Below are 15,013 nucleotides of genomic sequence, written 5' to 3' on the forward strand. Positions count from 1 at the left end.
CTGCTGCGTCGCGTGGAGTTCTATGCAAGCTGCAGCCACCAAAGCCGACTGCTAAGGTGTGGAAGCATCGATCGTAGGCGAATGCTTGCAATGGCTACTCAACAGCAGCGAGGACCAACATGTTGTGCATGTTCGCTGAATAGGACCAAAACCCTCGCTCTGTACAAACCCACTTTTGCGTCTTGATGAGGATTTCCGAAGCACAAGGTGACTCGGCATGCCAAAACGCTGCAAGCGAACAGGTAGGGCGAGTGAGGCTGAGCTGAGTGGGCGCAGCATGTTTGAGCTTTTGCACCACCTCGCCTGCTCGGAGCTGTCGACTCTTCAGACAATCTTGCCTCGACAGGAAGAGCACTACATTGTTTTGCAGTGTCTTTAGGGAAGAACATAGCCAATGGCTGAAGCTTTCGGCATCGCAGCGGGTGTCTTGCAAGTCGCAGGCTTCGGTGCGGAAGTCAGCAGCACGCTCTGGCGATGCGCAAAGAAAATACGCTGTGCCAATAAGGATCTTGAGGTCATTGTCGGCCTCGTGGGCGCAACCGCTAATTGTCTCGATGGCGTCGGCCAGTTATTAAAGGACCCGGAGACGAAGGCTCTACACACGCCCAAACTTTACGAGGATACCCACGCGGTCTCTTCAGGATGCCGAGATATCTTTCACGAAATTCAAGATGCGGTAAAGATCTATGAGGGCAAAGTTGAGGGTGGGAAGCATAGATTGCCAGTGCTAGCGAGAGTCCGTTGGCCACTGGACAGCCGCCGCCTGGAGGAGCTGCAGCGGATTCTCAAGCACTACAAGGGCGTGCTTCTTCTGATGCTCTCAGTACTTCAGATCGTGGAAGGTCGAAGAGCAGCGTATGTGTTTCCCCAGATTGCTTTCCGTATCCGACATTGATGCTTTTGCAGTACGAAAGACGAATTGCGTGCTTTGGAGGCCAACCTCCAATCCCTTGTTGTGACCAACAAGACTCTTTCGGATTCGAACAAGGCCTTGATTGACACGATTGCTGCAATCTCGACACCTCCTGCTCGCCCAACTGATTCGAGTCTGGTCCTCACCGTTCCGTCAATATCTGCTCATGCTGTCCCTTCGCCTTCTGTCATTTCGGCTCCCTCGACTCGTCCAGTGAGCCTGATTTCAGAGGCAATTGTGCAACCGACGCAATATCAAACGGCAGCAACGTTATTGGACTTACATGACCCAGTCAGCACCGTCTTGAACGAATGCATGAACGCGGTCCAGGAACTCGCCAGCTCCATACAATGTGCATTGGACGCATGGCAGGGGCGAGACACGACTGTCGGATTCCACGTTCATGCTTCTTACAATAGATTGGTGCACCGGTTTACTTCATTACCTCTGGGGTTCCAATGCATGATATGCGCACGCATCATCGTACCGCAGGGAGTACATCCTCCAGCAGGCTCGGGAAACTTTTGTCTCTGTACATTGCAACCACCGAAGATGATGTCACAAGCTGACCGCATGGATCTCGTAGCGAACAAAAGCCATAATTCGCAACATGATGGGAGGAGAGGAACATTGCAGCAGGCTGCCGAACAGCAACAGCAACAGCGTATGCAAGAGCTGCAGCAAATGCAACAGCTAATGCATATGCAACAGCACCCGACGAACCCAGCGGTAGGCCACGGGCGCCGTGAGGCTACACTTCCATCAAACTCTCGTAGTAAGTCAAAAGCCAGTCGGTCTTGTATGTGCTTTGGGCTAATAAACCATGCAGTAACGCGAGGAAAAGCCACAACTGATTTCATTGGATCCGTCATGCAAGACCCCAATCAGCAGGTGTCCCCGGGTACGGGTGTGATGTCAAAATCCATAGACCGACTCTATCCGCAGCCACCGCCCATGCCCTCGTGCCAGCAAGAAGCTAGCCAGTGGAGTTTGGGCTCCTCTGACAGAGCGAGCATGCTCATGAATGACTTGCGTTCCTCTCACCCTGTCTCGATAGGATCGAATCGGCGTGGGTCTCCGGTCCAGATATCAACCGGATTTACGATTACCACAAGCCAATCATTACCCATTGCGCAATACCGGATGTTCCAGGATCATACAGACTCTCCATTCCGCGACTCCGACATTGTCTCTAACCCACTCTCGGATGTGCCCGTTTCTTCCGATTCAAATCCTATCAGCAAAGCTCCACCCTCTCTTCGAGACATATCAATACCATCTCAAATAGAACATCACTATGTCGTACCAATTGAGAAGGAAGGGGTTGCTCGCGGAAAATCAGATAAATTGGAAACAGCAACGACGGCGATACCATGCAAGCGAGCCAGGAGCCCGGATCTCGTCCATGATGGATGTGAAGAATCCCAGGAGCAAGCATATATTTCGAGAAAGCTGCGACGGACAAGGAACCCTTTGTCCGCGAATAAGGAATTTGCAGCCATTCCGCAATCGAAAGGAAGGCCTGGTAGCCCATCGATATCTCTGCTGCTAGAGCTCTGGATTGGCAGCGAAGGCAGCGCAGTGGTGCTGAAAAGTGATCAAGTGTGACCTTGAATACGATTCACCTACGTTGCATGAGTTGGTGGGAATTGACAAGATGATTAAATTTATCTCATCTCTTTTGTTATCATTGCTTTGGCTTTCGGTGAGATGTGGACAATGTTAGCAAACAGCATCGCGGTTATCTGATCTACTCAACGGCCTCTGCAATCTCCACACTTGGAGATACGTAATACCCTTTGACCTTTGAGGCACTGTTTGTACAAGCGATCTAAGGCGACGTGTGATAGCATCGGCGCTTTCGACAAGCCGACTCGGCTCGGCTGCAGATCGGTCGGCACGGCGCTCGAAGGTCTCGGATTCCTGCATCTCTGCTGCCTCATGTATCCACTCGCACACGCCAGCCCTAGATCCACTCTTACCATTGATTTACGCTTTTCGTTTCCCTACCTTTACAGGCTGCGAAAGACACCCCTTGCTAGCTTGCGAGACCTCCGCAACCGAGCTATCAAACCAACAGAGCAGCAAAGCCAACCATCAAGCCTTGACTACCTTCCAAGTTTTCAAGATGGCGTATGAACTGCCGCTCAAAGGATCGAGCCAACTATCGCTTCCGCTCCAATCATTCTCATTTGGAAAGCGGTAACTTGGGATGTAGGCACCCTGGAATCGGCTGGCTCATGGGTGCTAAGCGACTGAGGGGATCCTGTTACTGAACCGGGTTGCTCTCATTATTTGAGCTCACAATGGTTCGCGCTCCGACCTGACTTTCACACACCTTTCGATCGAATGGATCAGATTCCAACGATGAGAATACCAGCTGGACTGAAAAATCGTCAGTGATCCCAACGATGGCATGATCCTCGAGAACACACTCGGCATTCCCGTCATCCACATCGGCTCGAGAGTTTCGGCCGTCTGCCGCAATGTCTGAGTTTATCTCACGCTAATAACCACGGCGCAGGTGTGGGTCTGCCATGCACCCATAGTCGCTGCCGTAGACCCTCCTTTCGAGAAGGAGGTGTCGGCCATGCCTCTTGATGGTCGAGGGTCTTTTCCAGCTTGGGTGGACCTCAGGCTAACTGTTCTTCGTCTTGGCCTTGAGGAGTGGTCAGGCCCTATTTACCTAAGTATGGGCTCTTTTGAAGGCGGTGAAGCATCTTTTCTTTCGACGTATCTCCTACCTTTTACTATATCACATCATTATTGTGTCTTTTCTACTTCATTTTCGTAGCGTATGGACAGAATGGCGAAAGAACGCGTTCTCTCAACTGAGACCTCGGACGAGCCTGATCCTAAGGCACTTCAGCAGGCATACCGCTTCAACAGCATCTGGACAGAGGTCGGCTTCTGTTTTGCTCTTTGCATGACCCAGTTTCTTGCAGAATATCTCATTTCAGGATTTGCACTTCAGTTGCCTCTACTTTCACAGCGCAACCCAGATTTTGCGAATCAAGACACCAGTGTACTCTGGCCAGCATCATTACTTTCGCTGGTGATGAGTGCAATGCTTCTCATCTTTGCGCGCCTTTCTGATATGTTTGGAGGCTACTGGTTCTTCCTATTTGGTCTAGCCTGGCTGACCATCTGGACATTAATACCGGGATGCACTACCTCGATCACCGTCCTCAATTGTGCCAGGGCAATGCAGGGTCTTGCACTCGCCGCATTCATGCCTTCGACGTTCGCAATCATGGGAAGACTCTACGTTCCTGGAAGACGAAAGACCGTCATCATCAGCATTTATTCTGGCTGGGCTCCACTTGGATTTTTTGGAGGTTTCATAGTGGCTGGAGCCCTTGGTTCCCACTTGTCTGACTACTACTTCTTCATCGGTGCGATTCTTTCGGCTCTCACTGGGTTCGTTGCCTGGATGACCATCCCAAAATCGCTGACTGCCGTTCGAAATCACAACATCAAGATGGATTGGATTGGATCCTTCTTCATGGTCAGCGGGTTGTTGCTCTTATGTTACGCTCTAGCTGCCGAGCCGTATGCGAACGAGCATAGTGATACCGATGGCTTCGCTACTGCTATTGTGCTCGGTCCGCTCGTTTCGGGAGTGGCATGCCTCGTCGCTGCTTCCATAGTGGAATGGAAGCTAGCCAAATCACCGTTGGTTCCACTAAGCTTCTTCAAATCATGGAGTGTGGTCTGGCTGTCTTTGGCATGTATGTGCTTCTACGCTTGCTTCGGTGTGTGGCTCTATTACACGGTCGATTAGTGAGTGCCCCTGACCGAAGACGTAAGATAATACGGTATTGACATTTTAGCTTCCAAAACCCACTGGCAAACACGTCGAACCTCTCCCGCAATCAGGTCGCTCTCGCCATCTGGTATCTCCCGATGGCAATTGCTGGACTTGTCTGCTGCGTCATACTGGGCCCTCTTCTGCAAATCGTTCACATGAAGATACTACTCCTCTTCACAGGCTGTACCTGGATAACTGCGCCCGTGATCCTCGCAGTCTCATCCTTGCCGCTGAGCTACTGGGCAAACGCTTTCCCATCGATCCTTTGCGCCACAATAGGCATCAACTTGACTTTCACGATCTCCATCGTTTACCTAACAGCAGTCCAGCCGCCAGGACTGCAAGGCTTGTGCGGCGCCATGTGCTCGATCTTCCTTGGACTTGCGTTCGCATTCAGCCTGCCTATTGGTCAAATTATCATGACGAAAGTCAGCGGGAAGAACTGGATGATCGATGCGCACCGTGGCGCGGCCGCTTATGATGAAGACGATCGCCGATCCATGGTTTTGGGGTATAGGGCATCGTTCATCTACGCCGCTGTTTCTGCCGGTCTTGGATTGGTTCTGTGTGCTCTTGGGGTAAAGATACCCAGTGTGCTGAGCATCAGACAGAGGAGGCAGCAGCGAGATGGTGGCGCAAAGGAAAGAGTGGCCTGCGACGAATAGAGAAAAACTCCATCATTGCTATTGATACATGGAAGTTCAACAAATGCTTGAGCCATTTTCTCAAAATGCCGCGCTTCTCACCCGTGATCGACTGAATTGTCGATTGCACGACTCGTGTCATGCCGTGCGCGGCTCAGCGGACGGAGTGTGACTCCAGACGATCCGGTCTCCATCGCCAAAGAGCAACAAGAATAGGGTGCCGTATCTCGGTATGCCGAAGTTTAGCTCAGACAGTGGGGCCGATCGTGCCTTAGTGCCGTGGAGCATCTGGTGGCACTATCCTGAATCGCAGGGTTTTCAGGGTCGCGGCATCTGTAAACTGACGTCGCGAACGGACAGGAGACCAAAAAAATGATAGCTCACAAAGTCTGAAGTTGCGACACCGACGAGACCGATCAGCACACCTGACCTGCCTATTTGGGCAAAGCCTTCTATACTGCAATCAATTTGTCATGGGTTGCCCAGACTACTAGCCCGAATGCAAGCTGCCGCCTCATATCATTCCGCCACGCATCCATCTGGAAAACTTCCTAACAACTAAGCTGATATACATGTTCGCAACCAGAGCTCGCCTGATGTTGAGCTCCGGGGTATCCTGCGAACAGCAATCAGAGTACACAGCCTGTGCTCCTGATATAGCGATTAGGCAACGTGCAGCATGCATCTGCAGGCTGAGCCGCGCTTCAGCCTCGCGCAGCTGAGACCTTGCGCTCGATCTCAATCCCTCTCACCTTTGTACTTGTTTTCCACGCGGTATGCGACTTCCACATGGCGGAGATCTTTGGAGCTGTCGCCAGCGGCGCCGGCTTGCTTTCTCTGTCGATCGAGCTCATCGAGAGCGTGCAAAAGCTCAAAAGCTTCTACGATGCGAGTAAAAATGCACCTGAAACTGTAGCCCAGCTGTGCTTCGACCTCGAGACCATGTCGTTGTCCCTTCGACAACTTGAACAACACCAGCAACAGGACATAGTCGACAAGAATAAGCTTCTAGCGCGATGTGTCGAGACTTGCTCACGCATGGTAGCTAAGATCCAGCAAGCAGTGAGCAAGATTGAGCGTGTTCTTCAGCAATCTAGAATGAAAGGACGAGTGTACATGGCCTTCAAGGAGCCGGAAATCAGGAAGCTCCTGAGCGACATGGAACACGCAAAGACTTCTATGTCTTTTGCATACATGAGCTATTGCCAGTGAGTCTCAAACTGTGCACGCGAATATTCATGTCTAAGATCTTTCAGCTCCTGGAATGTGGGCGAGGCAATGAAGCACGCCGCTACGGCCAGCGCCCACAGCATTGCGCTGTCCTCGTACGACATGCGAATGCAGAGTCTTGAACACAGTGTCACGGCAGGGAACGCTGCAATCCTCGCTCGCATGCATGGAGGAGTCGATCCATCGAGGTCAACACCGCAGGCCACTCCAGCGGCTGTTAAACCCGCCAAAACGGTCATTTCGCGCAAGCACGCCGGTCGTCACCGGAGAGACGAGTTACGCATCGCTCTGCCCAACTGGTTCACCGAAAGTGTGTGGGAGTTCGGTGTTTCCAAGTCAACATCTGGCTGGGACTTCCGACTTCATGCTATCAGCATACGCTCGGGAGATGACTTCGTCTTTGACGTGGTAAGATCCGGCAAGGTACCGGCTGTCCGTACACTTCTGGAGAACGGAGACTTGGGTATACGAGATCTTGCATCAGGATACGGGCAAACCGAGGGTCTGCTTGAGGTTTGTAAATCCTTTATTGCCGCTCTGCATCAACATCATTGACGCGCGCAAAGGTAGCAGCTAGTGGCGGCCACTTGCAGCTTTGTGAGTTTCTGCTTCAAAGTAGCTCTCATTTTCGAGATGAAAATATCATCCGGGAAGCAGTTGGTGCATTCGTTGCACAGTCAAGAGGGAGAGGAGTAGGTGTCCACCTTCAATCTCTACAGGAAGAGATGAATGTGCTTTACGACCTGTTTTTCGGCCGCTACGGTCTCACAGCTGAGTTTTCTCAGAGCAAGCGGCTATGCATCGGCGACTTCGAAAGTATTGAATCCAATATGATGCTGACAGAGGTTTCCTTACGGAGCATGTGGGCTAGTCAGGCGATGTCACCTATGCGATGGTCTTTCAAGGAGAGATTTACACTTGCTATGCAGTCTGAAGGCTGGCCTGCTACAGCATTCATGGACTTTTTGCATCCCGGTAATCTTGATCGAATTGCGACAGAAAGAGACTGCCATGGCAGGACTGCTCTTCACTGGGCTGCAGAACATTTCGGATATTGGGCATTCACCCATTACATCAGAGACTTCTCACACGACGAAACCCAACTAGAAGGCTACGCAAAACTCATAGAGCATTTGCTGAAGATTGGCGCAAATCCTCACGCGATGAGCAATCAAAAGCACACGCCCTTAGACAGCATTGTTATGCAGACGAACTTCAGGGGCCTGCGAGAATGGAAATATCTCGATTGTTTTCGTGCCGTGAAACGGTGGGGCCGGATCATACGCGAGTCAGGTCTTTCGCTCCACGACTACGTCCAGGTCGAAAATCGTCTTCAGAATAAGGTTCTCAGTCGTCTCACAATGCCGGACACACATTCACGAAATGGTTTGCATTTGCATAGCTTCCAGACCACACTGCTGAACGATTCCGAACTAGTCCTTAGAGCCAAATACCATCAGGCACTGGAGGTTTGGGAGCACCGCCTGCCTCCTGGCTCGTGGATTGAGGATTCAGTGGTTCCGAATCAGATTTCCTGGAGCCCCGGGGAGTTAGGAGTCTCGATGGATTTCTGGGAGCTTGTGAGGACGGTCAGCACTGTGCCTGCAACCTGCATCCTACAGCATGACCCTGAGACCGAAAGGCCTTTCTACGAGGCGACAGACTTGAAAGCGATTTACTTCGATCTTTTTTCGGGCGGGCAAGATGATCACGGCTTCGCATTTAGAATGGGTGTGCGGAGCAGAAAACGAAGCGAACGACTCGGGAAGCCAACTAGACAACGCGCTTCGTCCACACCCCCGGCGAGCACATTATCTGTTTACAACAAACCACCTGAGTCTCTTACGTATGCTGTCCATGTCGAGTCTGCCTTTGGGCAAGCCCACAAATGCTTTGCAGACGGGCAGTGGATCACAACGACTCCTGTTTGGTCAAATGATAGGCTCGACATTCGAAGGATGTGTATGCTGGGGCTTTGCCACGAAGGTCTGGAGCTTGATCTGGGCGAGCCTCGTGATTGGCGAACTGAGTTATTCCTGGACAAGGACAAAGCACATCTCGGGAGAGAATTCGCACGCCGCTTCCATCCTGAAGCCATACCTGTGATTGATACAAGTGTCGAGAAAGCACAGAGATTGGCTCAACTCGAGCAAGAGATGGCTCATGATGTGGCATCAGTGTGATATGCTGTTCGTACATGCAACGAGGCTGTTCGTCGCAATTTCTCCCCTTCACAAGACGATATATCATGAGTGGATTGATGTCTAACTATCCCACAGTATTCTCGGTAGCAAGCACGCCAATATGCAACAAGCTCGGTAAAGTTTGTGGCACCCTGGCTTCTCATATCTGCACCAGATTTGAACAGCGTCTGGCTGATGGTAGCATGCTAATTTGGAATTGAAGTATAGACATCCTGCTCTCATTTATTCTCCCGTGGCGCATGCTTCTCGCACGGAAATCAACCTAGGCGAAGCTCACCAGATAGCAAACCGCATATATTCCGCTAAATTAGCGAGACGATTATCTCTCGCCGGCCAGACCGCTGTTCTTGTTCAACCAAGAAGCAATTTACACACCCACTCCGCTGTTTGAGTATGTAAACTTGGGTCGCGTAGGTTGCCGTCCCCGGCAAGACCTCCGAACGTTCTGCTTCCCTCTTCCGCCAGGGCTTGAAATACTACCAACTGATCTCGCATGTGCTCATCAACATATGCTCCACTTGACCACTCAGCGTGTAAATCACGGCTCACGCAGTCCGCAAGCTCCGTCGTTGCGAGCTCTGGTACCCTGACTCGGCGATCGTACAACCAATCCCTGGCCAACTTGTAAGAGCTAGGAATTGCCGATCGTGCCGTTGCAGATGGAACTGTGGCAACGAGGAGAAGATAGTAGCGCTTTTCGTGTTCACTGTCTTCGCAGGTGAGCGACAAATTACCGTTGTCGTCGGAAAAGTCGAGTTCAAAGTACGAGTTGATTGTCGACAATAGGGTATCCCTCATATGAGCATGGGTGGCTGCCGGTCCAATGAATGTTGCGTCAATGCGTGCTGGAAAAGCCGGACGAGATATGAGATCTTCTGGGTAAAGCTCGAATGCTGGAAGGCTGACCGTCTTCCTAGCCGGTATCTCAAGAGTGAAGCTGCCTATACTTGAACCACCATGGCTCCAGCCTCGTTTGTTCAGTTGAGCACTGACACCTAGAATACCGATCCGGGATAACGTGGAAAGGAGGACTTGTTCAATGTATTCATATGATGGGGAGCCGGACACGTTCGTGCCGCCAGAAATAGTCAATCGGACTGGAAGATTGCTGATTGAGCCATCCTGATGTCGAGGGGGCATGAAAAGTATGAATGGAAGTATTGCTTGCAGAGCTAAGCCAGTGCTCCCGGCACTCTTGATGTCCAGTTTGCATTCCCAGAAAGAACCCCGACCCTGCTTGGGTTCTATCAAGCTGTACGCAGGGGAGGCGCTACCAACTGAGCCAGGCTGGAATTCCAGCGTCTTGCTGCCCTTTTCAGCGCCAGAGACGATGGCGTTACTCGCGAATGCGAGCCATTTCACGCATGCGAGATGTTGCGCTTTGAGCCCGCCACCGGCGGAGCGATTGCCGCGTATGTTGTTGATTCTGATTGGAGTGTTCGTCAATGCAGAGATTCCGATTGCTAGACGCAGAAGCTGACCACCACCCTCAAGAGTGCGACCATCGAGTTCAAGAGGTTTGGAATGAGGGGTCGAGTCTTTTCCCAAAGTTTGATCCGACATCGTTCGGACGTCGCAACCCACGGAGTCGCTCACTAATTTGCAACCTAATCAAGTCTAAGCAAAAGTAGGAAGAAGTAGAACGTGACCTGTTGAATGATGATAAGAGGGACGGCGATGCGGTGCTGATCTTTTCGGTGCTGACACTCTTGACTCATCTCGCACTCATCGCATTACAGAATTCTATTTCGAAGAGATCGAAGAGGCGAACACGTACACCTACCTCTTTGCGATTAATAATGAGTCAAGACAGCCACTGTCTGGTCAAGCTTTCAAAGGCCGATCGATGCGTGGTCAAATAATGGCCGGAGAGTCATATATGCTTTGGAAACTGCGCCTGTAAAGTAGGGAAAGCGAGCGCAGAGAGAAAATGGACGGACTTGGTACGCAGAATCATAAATGACCAGCAGCGTGAGACGATTCGCTTTAGTCCATGATTGCATTCATAATTTGTGTCAATGTTTCAAGTGAAAAAGGTTCCGGATTCCCTATCCAAGCGGTCGATGCAGCGTCAGCAAAACACACGCCAAGCAAGCGCGAGCTTTCGCGACCTCGATGGCCAAACCGTGATGATTTGGAGGGGCTGTTCTACCTACCCCATAACACACCTTTGACAATCCGCACTCCGCAAAATGGCGCAGAATGTCCTGCTGGAAACCTCTATGGGCTCGATTGTTGTCGAGCTCTACAACTCCCACGCGCCGAAGACATGCCAGAACTTCTCGACCCTCGCCTCGCGCAACTATTACAACGGCACGATCTTCCACCGCATTATCTCTGACTTCATGATCCAAGGCGGTGATCCTACTGGTACTGGACGCGGAGGCTCTTCTATCTACGGCGACAAGTTTGAGGACGAGATCCGCTCCGATCTCAAGCACACGGGTGCCGGCATTCTGAGCATGGCGAACAGTGGTCCCAACACCAACGGCAGCCAGTTCTTCATTACGCTGGCTCCGACGCCTTGGCTTGATGGGAAGCACACCATATTCGGTCGTGTTAAGAGCGGGATGAAGATTGTTCAGAGGATGGGCTTGGTTAAGGTGGGCGCAGAAGATCGGCCGACTGAGGAAGTGCGGATTGTGAGCGCAAGGGTTCTCCAAGGCGAGGATGACCTATGAGGAAATCATGGACTTCAATGATACCACCAAATGAACGGAATGACCACAGCAAGAACGGACCATCAGAGAGGCGCGAAGGCGGGCACACCCGGAATGATCGCATACATGCGTTTAAGACATTGTACGCCACTTCAACCGAACCTAAAGATGGGCTTGCATTCTGACTAAACTACAGTACTTCGGAGCGCTCGATGTCTCACGACAATGGTCCGTTGGGGTGCAGTAGAACTTTCGTGTAGCCGTCCACGCGGCGATCGAACTTGTCGTAGGCATCCGGTGCCTCATCGATGCCAACCTCGTGCGACACGACAAAAGACGGCTTGGCTCTTCCACTGACAATGAGATCTCGCAAGTAACGATTGTACGCTTTCACGTTGCACTGCCCCGTACCAAGCTTCAGACCTTTCTCGAACAACTTGCCGAAGCTGATGAGGATCTGGCCCTTGCCCGATTGTGCATCTGGCGCGCCGGGATCAGATGGCACATAGAGTCCAGGAATTCCAAGGCCTCCTGTCGGACGAGTGACGTGGATCAGCTGGTCCAGAACCACATTAGGCTGCTCGGTCTTTCCGCTCTTGTCGACCGCCTGGTAACCAACAGCATCGACTGCGCGGTCAACCATTCCTCCGTTCTTCTCAATAATTTGATCCACTGGGTTGCCTTGCGTGAAGTTGATGGGAATGCATCCGATCTTCTTGGCGGCATCTAGGCGCTCCTTGACCTGGTCAACGACAAATACGTTGGAAGCGCCGCGCAGAGTTGCAGAATACGCTGCCATGAGTCCCACGGGACCGGCACCAAAGACCGCCACACTTTCGCCAGGCTTGAAGCCGCTGAGCTCCAAGCCGTGCCAGCCAGTCGGGAAGATGTCTGCCAGCAGAGCAAAATCCGCCTCGTGCTCAGTGCCCGGCGGCAAGATCAGCGCATTGAAATCGGCAAACGGTACTCTCAAATACTGAGCTTGTCCGCCCTGGTACGGGCCCATCGCAACATAACCGTACGCGCCTCCGGCAAAGCCTGGGTTGACACCGGTACAGAATGCTGTCCTTCCCTCCTCGCAGTTCCTGCAGCGGCCATCGGCGACATTGAACGGCAGGACAATTCTATCGCCCTTCTTCAGAAGAGTCACTCCGCTTCCAGTTTCGGTGACGATGCCCATGTTCTCATGACCAAACACAAGGCCATTCTCCGCCGCCGTGCGGCCTTGGTACATGCTGGTTCGATTTAGCGGTCGTGCGCCTGACATCGGCCACCATCATACTTACTGCAAGTCGGAGCCGCAAATACAAGCCGTCGTAACCTTGATAATCACATCGTCCGGGTGCTGGATCTTAGGTAGGTCGATCTCCTTGACAGAGACCTTGAACGGTCCGTCATAGTGGAGTGCCTTCATTTTCGTTTGCGTGGCCATGATGGTTACTTCCTTCGAACAGTTTTTCGACGTTCAGCAAATGTCCCTCAGTTCGATTAATCTTGCGACTTGCTTTTCAAAACAACGCTGACGTCTTTGCGGACACTTATAAATTCCCTTAGCCCATTGCGTCCACTCTCGCCCACTGTTGACATCAAGGCGGGGCAAGCTGCGGAACGCAGCGGGGAACCTCTGACTGGCGTCGCAGACAAGCCAACGTCCCATGGCATTTGCGGGGAGAAGGATGCTGTCGAACCTATAGGCACTATTGCCGGAGTCTGACTACGTCCGCTCGCTAAAGCTGGATTGTACAGTATTTGAGATGTGGTGGTCGGTATCTTGGTAGGCTTGATGTATCGGCTCTTTTGCGGCTCGTGGGCCAAAGCTCGATCAGGATCTGGGTTTGTGGAAGCCGACGTTGATATACATTGCCCTGCGCGCAAGTAAACTTGTACAAACAAATACTGAACTCGATACCGTATTGTGACCTAGCCTTATACTTCTGAGTACTTTGCCATGCACGGTACAGTGGCACTTTCTACGCTGTATGCTGACAGGCCGATAGAAGCCACGTGAGGGGTTCGTAGCAGCCACGGCTAAAAGGTGCTGCCGTCATCTTGCTCATGAATGCATACCGTGCAAACTTCTAAGGCACCCAGTGATAGCGTGATGTTAAAGCAGACGGTCTAGGTAGTTGCTTCGTGGGATGACAACTACGGGTCCGCTCTGGGCCAGTGAATGCATACTGCAAGTCCCTCCGCGTGTGGCTTCCTAGGAACTTTGTCTTGTCCGAAGCGAGAATGCCATACGACGTGGTGCGTTGGCGATGTGGGTAGCCCTAGATTCTGCGTTCTTCTACCCTTTGGAGTTACGTCGTGCTGAGTGAGCCGAGTCGTGCTTCAGCTTCTGTGCGATGACATTGACCTAGCAGCATGAATTCAGTCAGGCATTCTTAGCCGTCACTAGAAATTGGGGTACGACAATGTTGGAGGCTTTTACCATTTCTCTGATGAGTCTGCTGCAATATCGGAAGTTTCGACCGCACAGCCCCAGCTGTCAAAGCCAACGAGGAACAGATAAGATAGAATCATCGTATTGGAGCTGCTCGGCGAACAAATCAGAGAGGCGGCAGAGTCCTCGAGTAAACAAGGGTTTTTGTAGAAGTCGGTTGTATTGCCTACACCGGATATTGCTACATTACACTGCATGCATTTCAGCGTAAAGCTGCTGTCTTCCCTTCCCAGTGTACAAGTTTTGCGCCTCGGTAGGCGGTTGGCCTAGCAAGCCGTAGAAATGGATGGCATGTGCTGGATTCCAGCTTGCCTTGTCGCACATCTCATCTGCCCTCTTCTTCCCAAGCGTATTTTTCAGAGCTCCGGCTCATTCAGAGCTTCTTTCAACCATCTATTGCGCCGCGCTAGTGACCTCGACAGTGCCGTCCTGCACGTTCGATCCACGCTCGACAAGGACCTTAGGGCTGGCGAAAAGGCCCTCGCCCAGCTTCTGTGCCTCAGTGCCAGCGTTGAGGCCACCCTCGCGCTCTGCTCTTCTCCGCCTCTTCTCAATCAGCCTGTCCCTGGTCTCTCCGAGATAGCGCATCTGGTTGTCCTCCATGCCCTGCAGCCAGTAGCCAAAGGAGGCACCGACCAAGCCGTAGATAGGGTATGCGAAAAGTCCCTGGCGGTAGAAGAAGGGGCGCATCTCAATACCGAGTTGCCATAGGCGGACGGCGACGCCTAAACATGGTTAGTATTCTCATTTTCCTGTTGCCTTTCCTCTATTTTCGTTGTGTTTGCGCGTACCGAAGCCGGACCAGAAGAGGATTTTGGAGACCATTGTCGCTGCTGGGTTCGCGCCCGCGCGGGGTTGCAGTTGCTATGTGGAGATCGGTGGGTGTTCGTAAGGCCCTCCGACTGTGCAGTGGTCGGGTAAGGGTGGTGTTTACAGTGTGGGCTGAGTAAGCGTCACGCGCCAATGGTCGTGTGAATGGAGGTGATGTCGCACAGCAGCAGCTTCGTCCTCCCTGCGGCGGCGGCTGAGCGGCACGTCGGGAAGTCGCGGGACTCAGTGTTTTGGCGGGGAAGCGAGGGCGGCGACTTTTGGCCGGGCACTCGCCTCG

The 15,013-nt window shown here is 52.1% G+C and overlaps 7 protein-coding genes across 7 annotated transcripts; 4 read left to right on the forward strand and 3 right to left on the reverse strand.

The window, feature by feature from the left end:
* Positions 1 to 171: 171 nt before the first annotated feature.
* WHR41_01246 (uncharacterized protein) lies at positions 172 to 2,521 on the forward strand (the record flags this gene model as incomplete). The annotated part of the gene is made up of 3 exons (XM_069369852.1): positions 172 to 855; positions 907 to 1,688; positions 1,743 to 2,521. The coding sequence occupies exons 1-3, from the start codon at positions 395 to 397 to the stop codon at positions 2,519 to 2,521; spliced, it is 2,022 nt and encodes a 673-aa protein (XP_069233221.1). The 5' UTR covers positions 172 to 394.
* Positions 2,522 to 3,719: 1,198 nt separating this feature from the next.
* On the forward strand, positions 3,720 to 5,389 carry WHR41_01247 (uncharacterized protein; the record flags this gene model as incomplete). The annotated part of the gene is made up of 2 exons (XM_069369853.1): positions 3,720 to 4,696; positions 4,747 to 5,389. The coding sequence occupies 2 exons, from the start codon at positions 3,720 to 3,722 to the stop codon at positions 5,387 to 5,389; spliced, it is 1,620 nt and encodes a 539-aa protein (XP_069233220.1).
* A 561-nt stretch (positions 5,390 to 5,950) lies between these two features.
* WHR41_01248 (uncharacterized protein) lies at positions 5,951 to 8,781 on the forward strand (the record flags this gene model as incomplete). The annotated part of the gene is made up of 3 exons (XM_069369854.1): positions 5,951 to 6,576; positions 6,625 to 7,111; positions 7,318 to 8,781. Exons 1-3 carry the CDS (start codon positions 6,158 to 6,160, stop codon positions 8,779 to 8,781), a joined length of 2,370 nt encoding a protein of 789 aa, XP_069233229.1. The 5' UTR covers positions 5,951 to 6,157.
* Positions 8,782 to 9,153: 372 nt separating this feature from the next.
* Positions 9,154 to 10,365, reverse strand: WHR41_01249 (uncharacterized protein; the record flags this gene model as incomplete). The annotated part of the gene is made up of 1 exon (XM_069369855.1): positions 9,154 to 10,365. One exon carries the CDS (start codon positions 10,363 to 10,365, stop codon positions 9,154 to 9,156), a length of 1,212 nt encoding a protein of 403 aa, XP_069233228.1.
* A 629-nt stretch (positions 10,366 to 10,994) lies between these two features.
* Positions 10,995 to 11,483, forward strand: cyp1 (Peptidyl-prolyl cis-trans isomerase-like 1; the record flags this gene model as incomplete). The annotated part of the gene is made up of 1 exon (XM_069369856.1): positions 10,995 to 11,483. The coding sequence occupies one exon, from the start codon at positions 10,995 to 10,997 to the stop codon at positions 11,481 to 11,483; it is 489 nt and encodes a 162-aa protein (XP_069232968.1).
* Positions 11,484 to 11,613: 130 nt separating this feature from the next.
* WHR41_01251 (uncharacterized protein) lies at positions 11,614 to 13,212 on the reverse strand. Its single transcript, XM_069369857.1, has 2 exons — positions 12,749 to 13,212; positions 11,614 to 12,697 (listed from the first exon to the last, which is right to left on the reverse strand). The coding sequence occupies exons 1-2, from the start codon at positions 12,892 to 12,894 to the stop codon at positions 11,680 to 11,682; spliced, it is 1,164 nt and encodes a 387-aa protein (XP_069232969.1). The 5' UTR covers positions 12,895 to 13,212; the 3' UTR covers positions 11,614 to 11,679.
* An 834-nt stretch (positions 13,213 to 14,046) lies between these two features.
* On the reverse strand, positions 14,047 to 14,899 carry WHR41_01252 (uncharacterized protein). Its single transcript, XM_069369858.1, has 2 exons — positions 14,697 to 14,899; positions 14,047 to 14,630 (listed from the first exon to the last, which is right to left on the reverse strand). The coding sequence occupies exons 1-2, from the start codon at positions 14,728 to 14,730 to the stop codon at positions 14,299 to 14,301; spliced, it is 366 nt and encodes a 121-aa protein (XP_069232970.1). The 5' UTR covers positions 14,731 to 14,899; the 3' UTR covers positions 14,047 to 14,298.
* Between the last annotated feature and the right edge of the window lie 114 nt (positions 14,900 to 15,013).

Source organism: Cladosporium halotolerans (genome assembly GCF_011745625.1).
Source record: "Cladosporium halotolerans strain TM138-S3 chromosome Unknown Sca3, whole genome shotgun sequence".
Lineage (NCBI taxonomy): Eukaryota > Fungi > Ascomycota > Dothideomycetes > Cladosporiales > Cladosporiaceae > Cladosporium > Cladosporium halotolerans.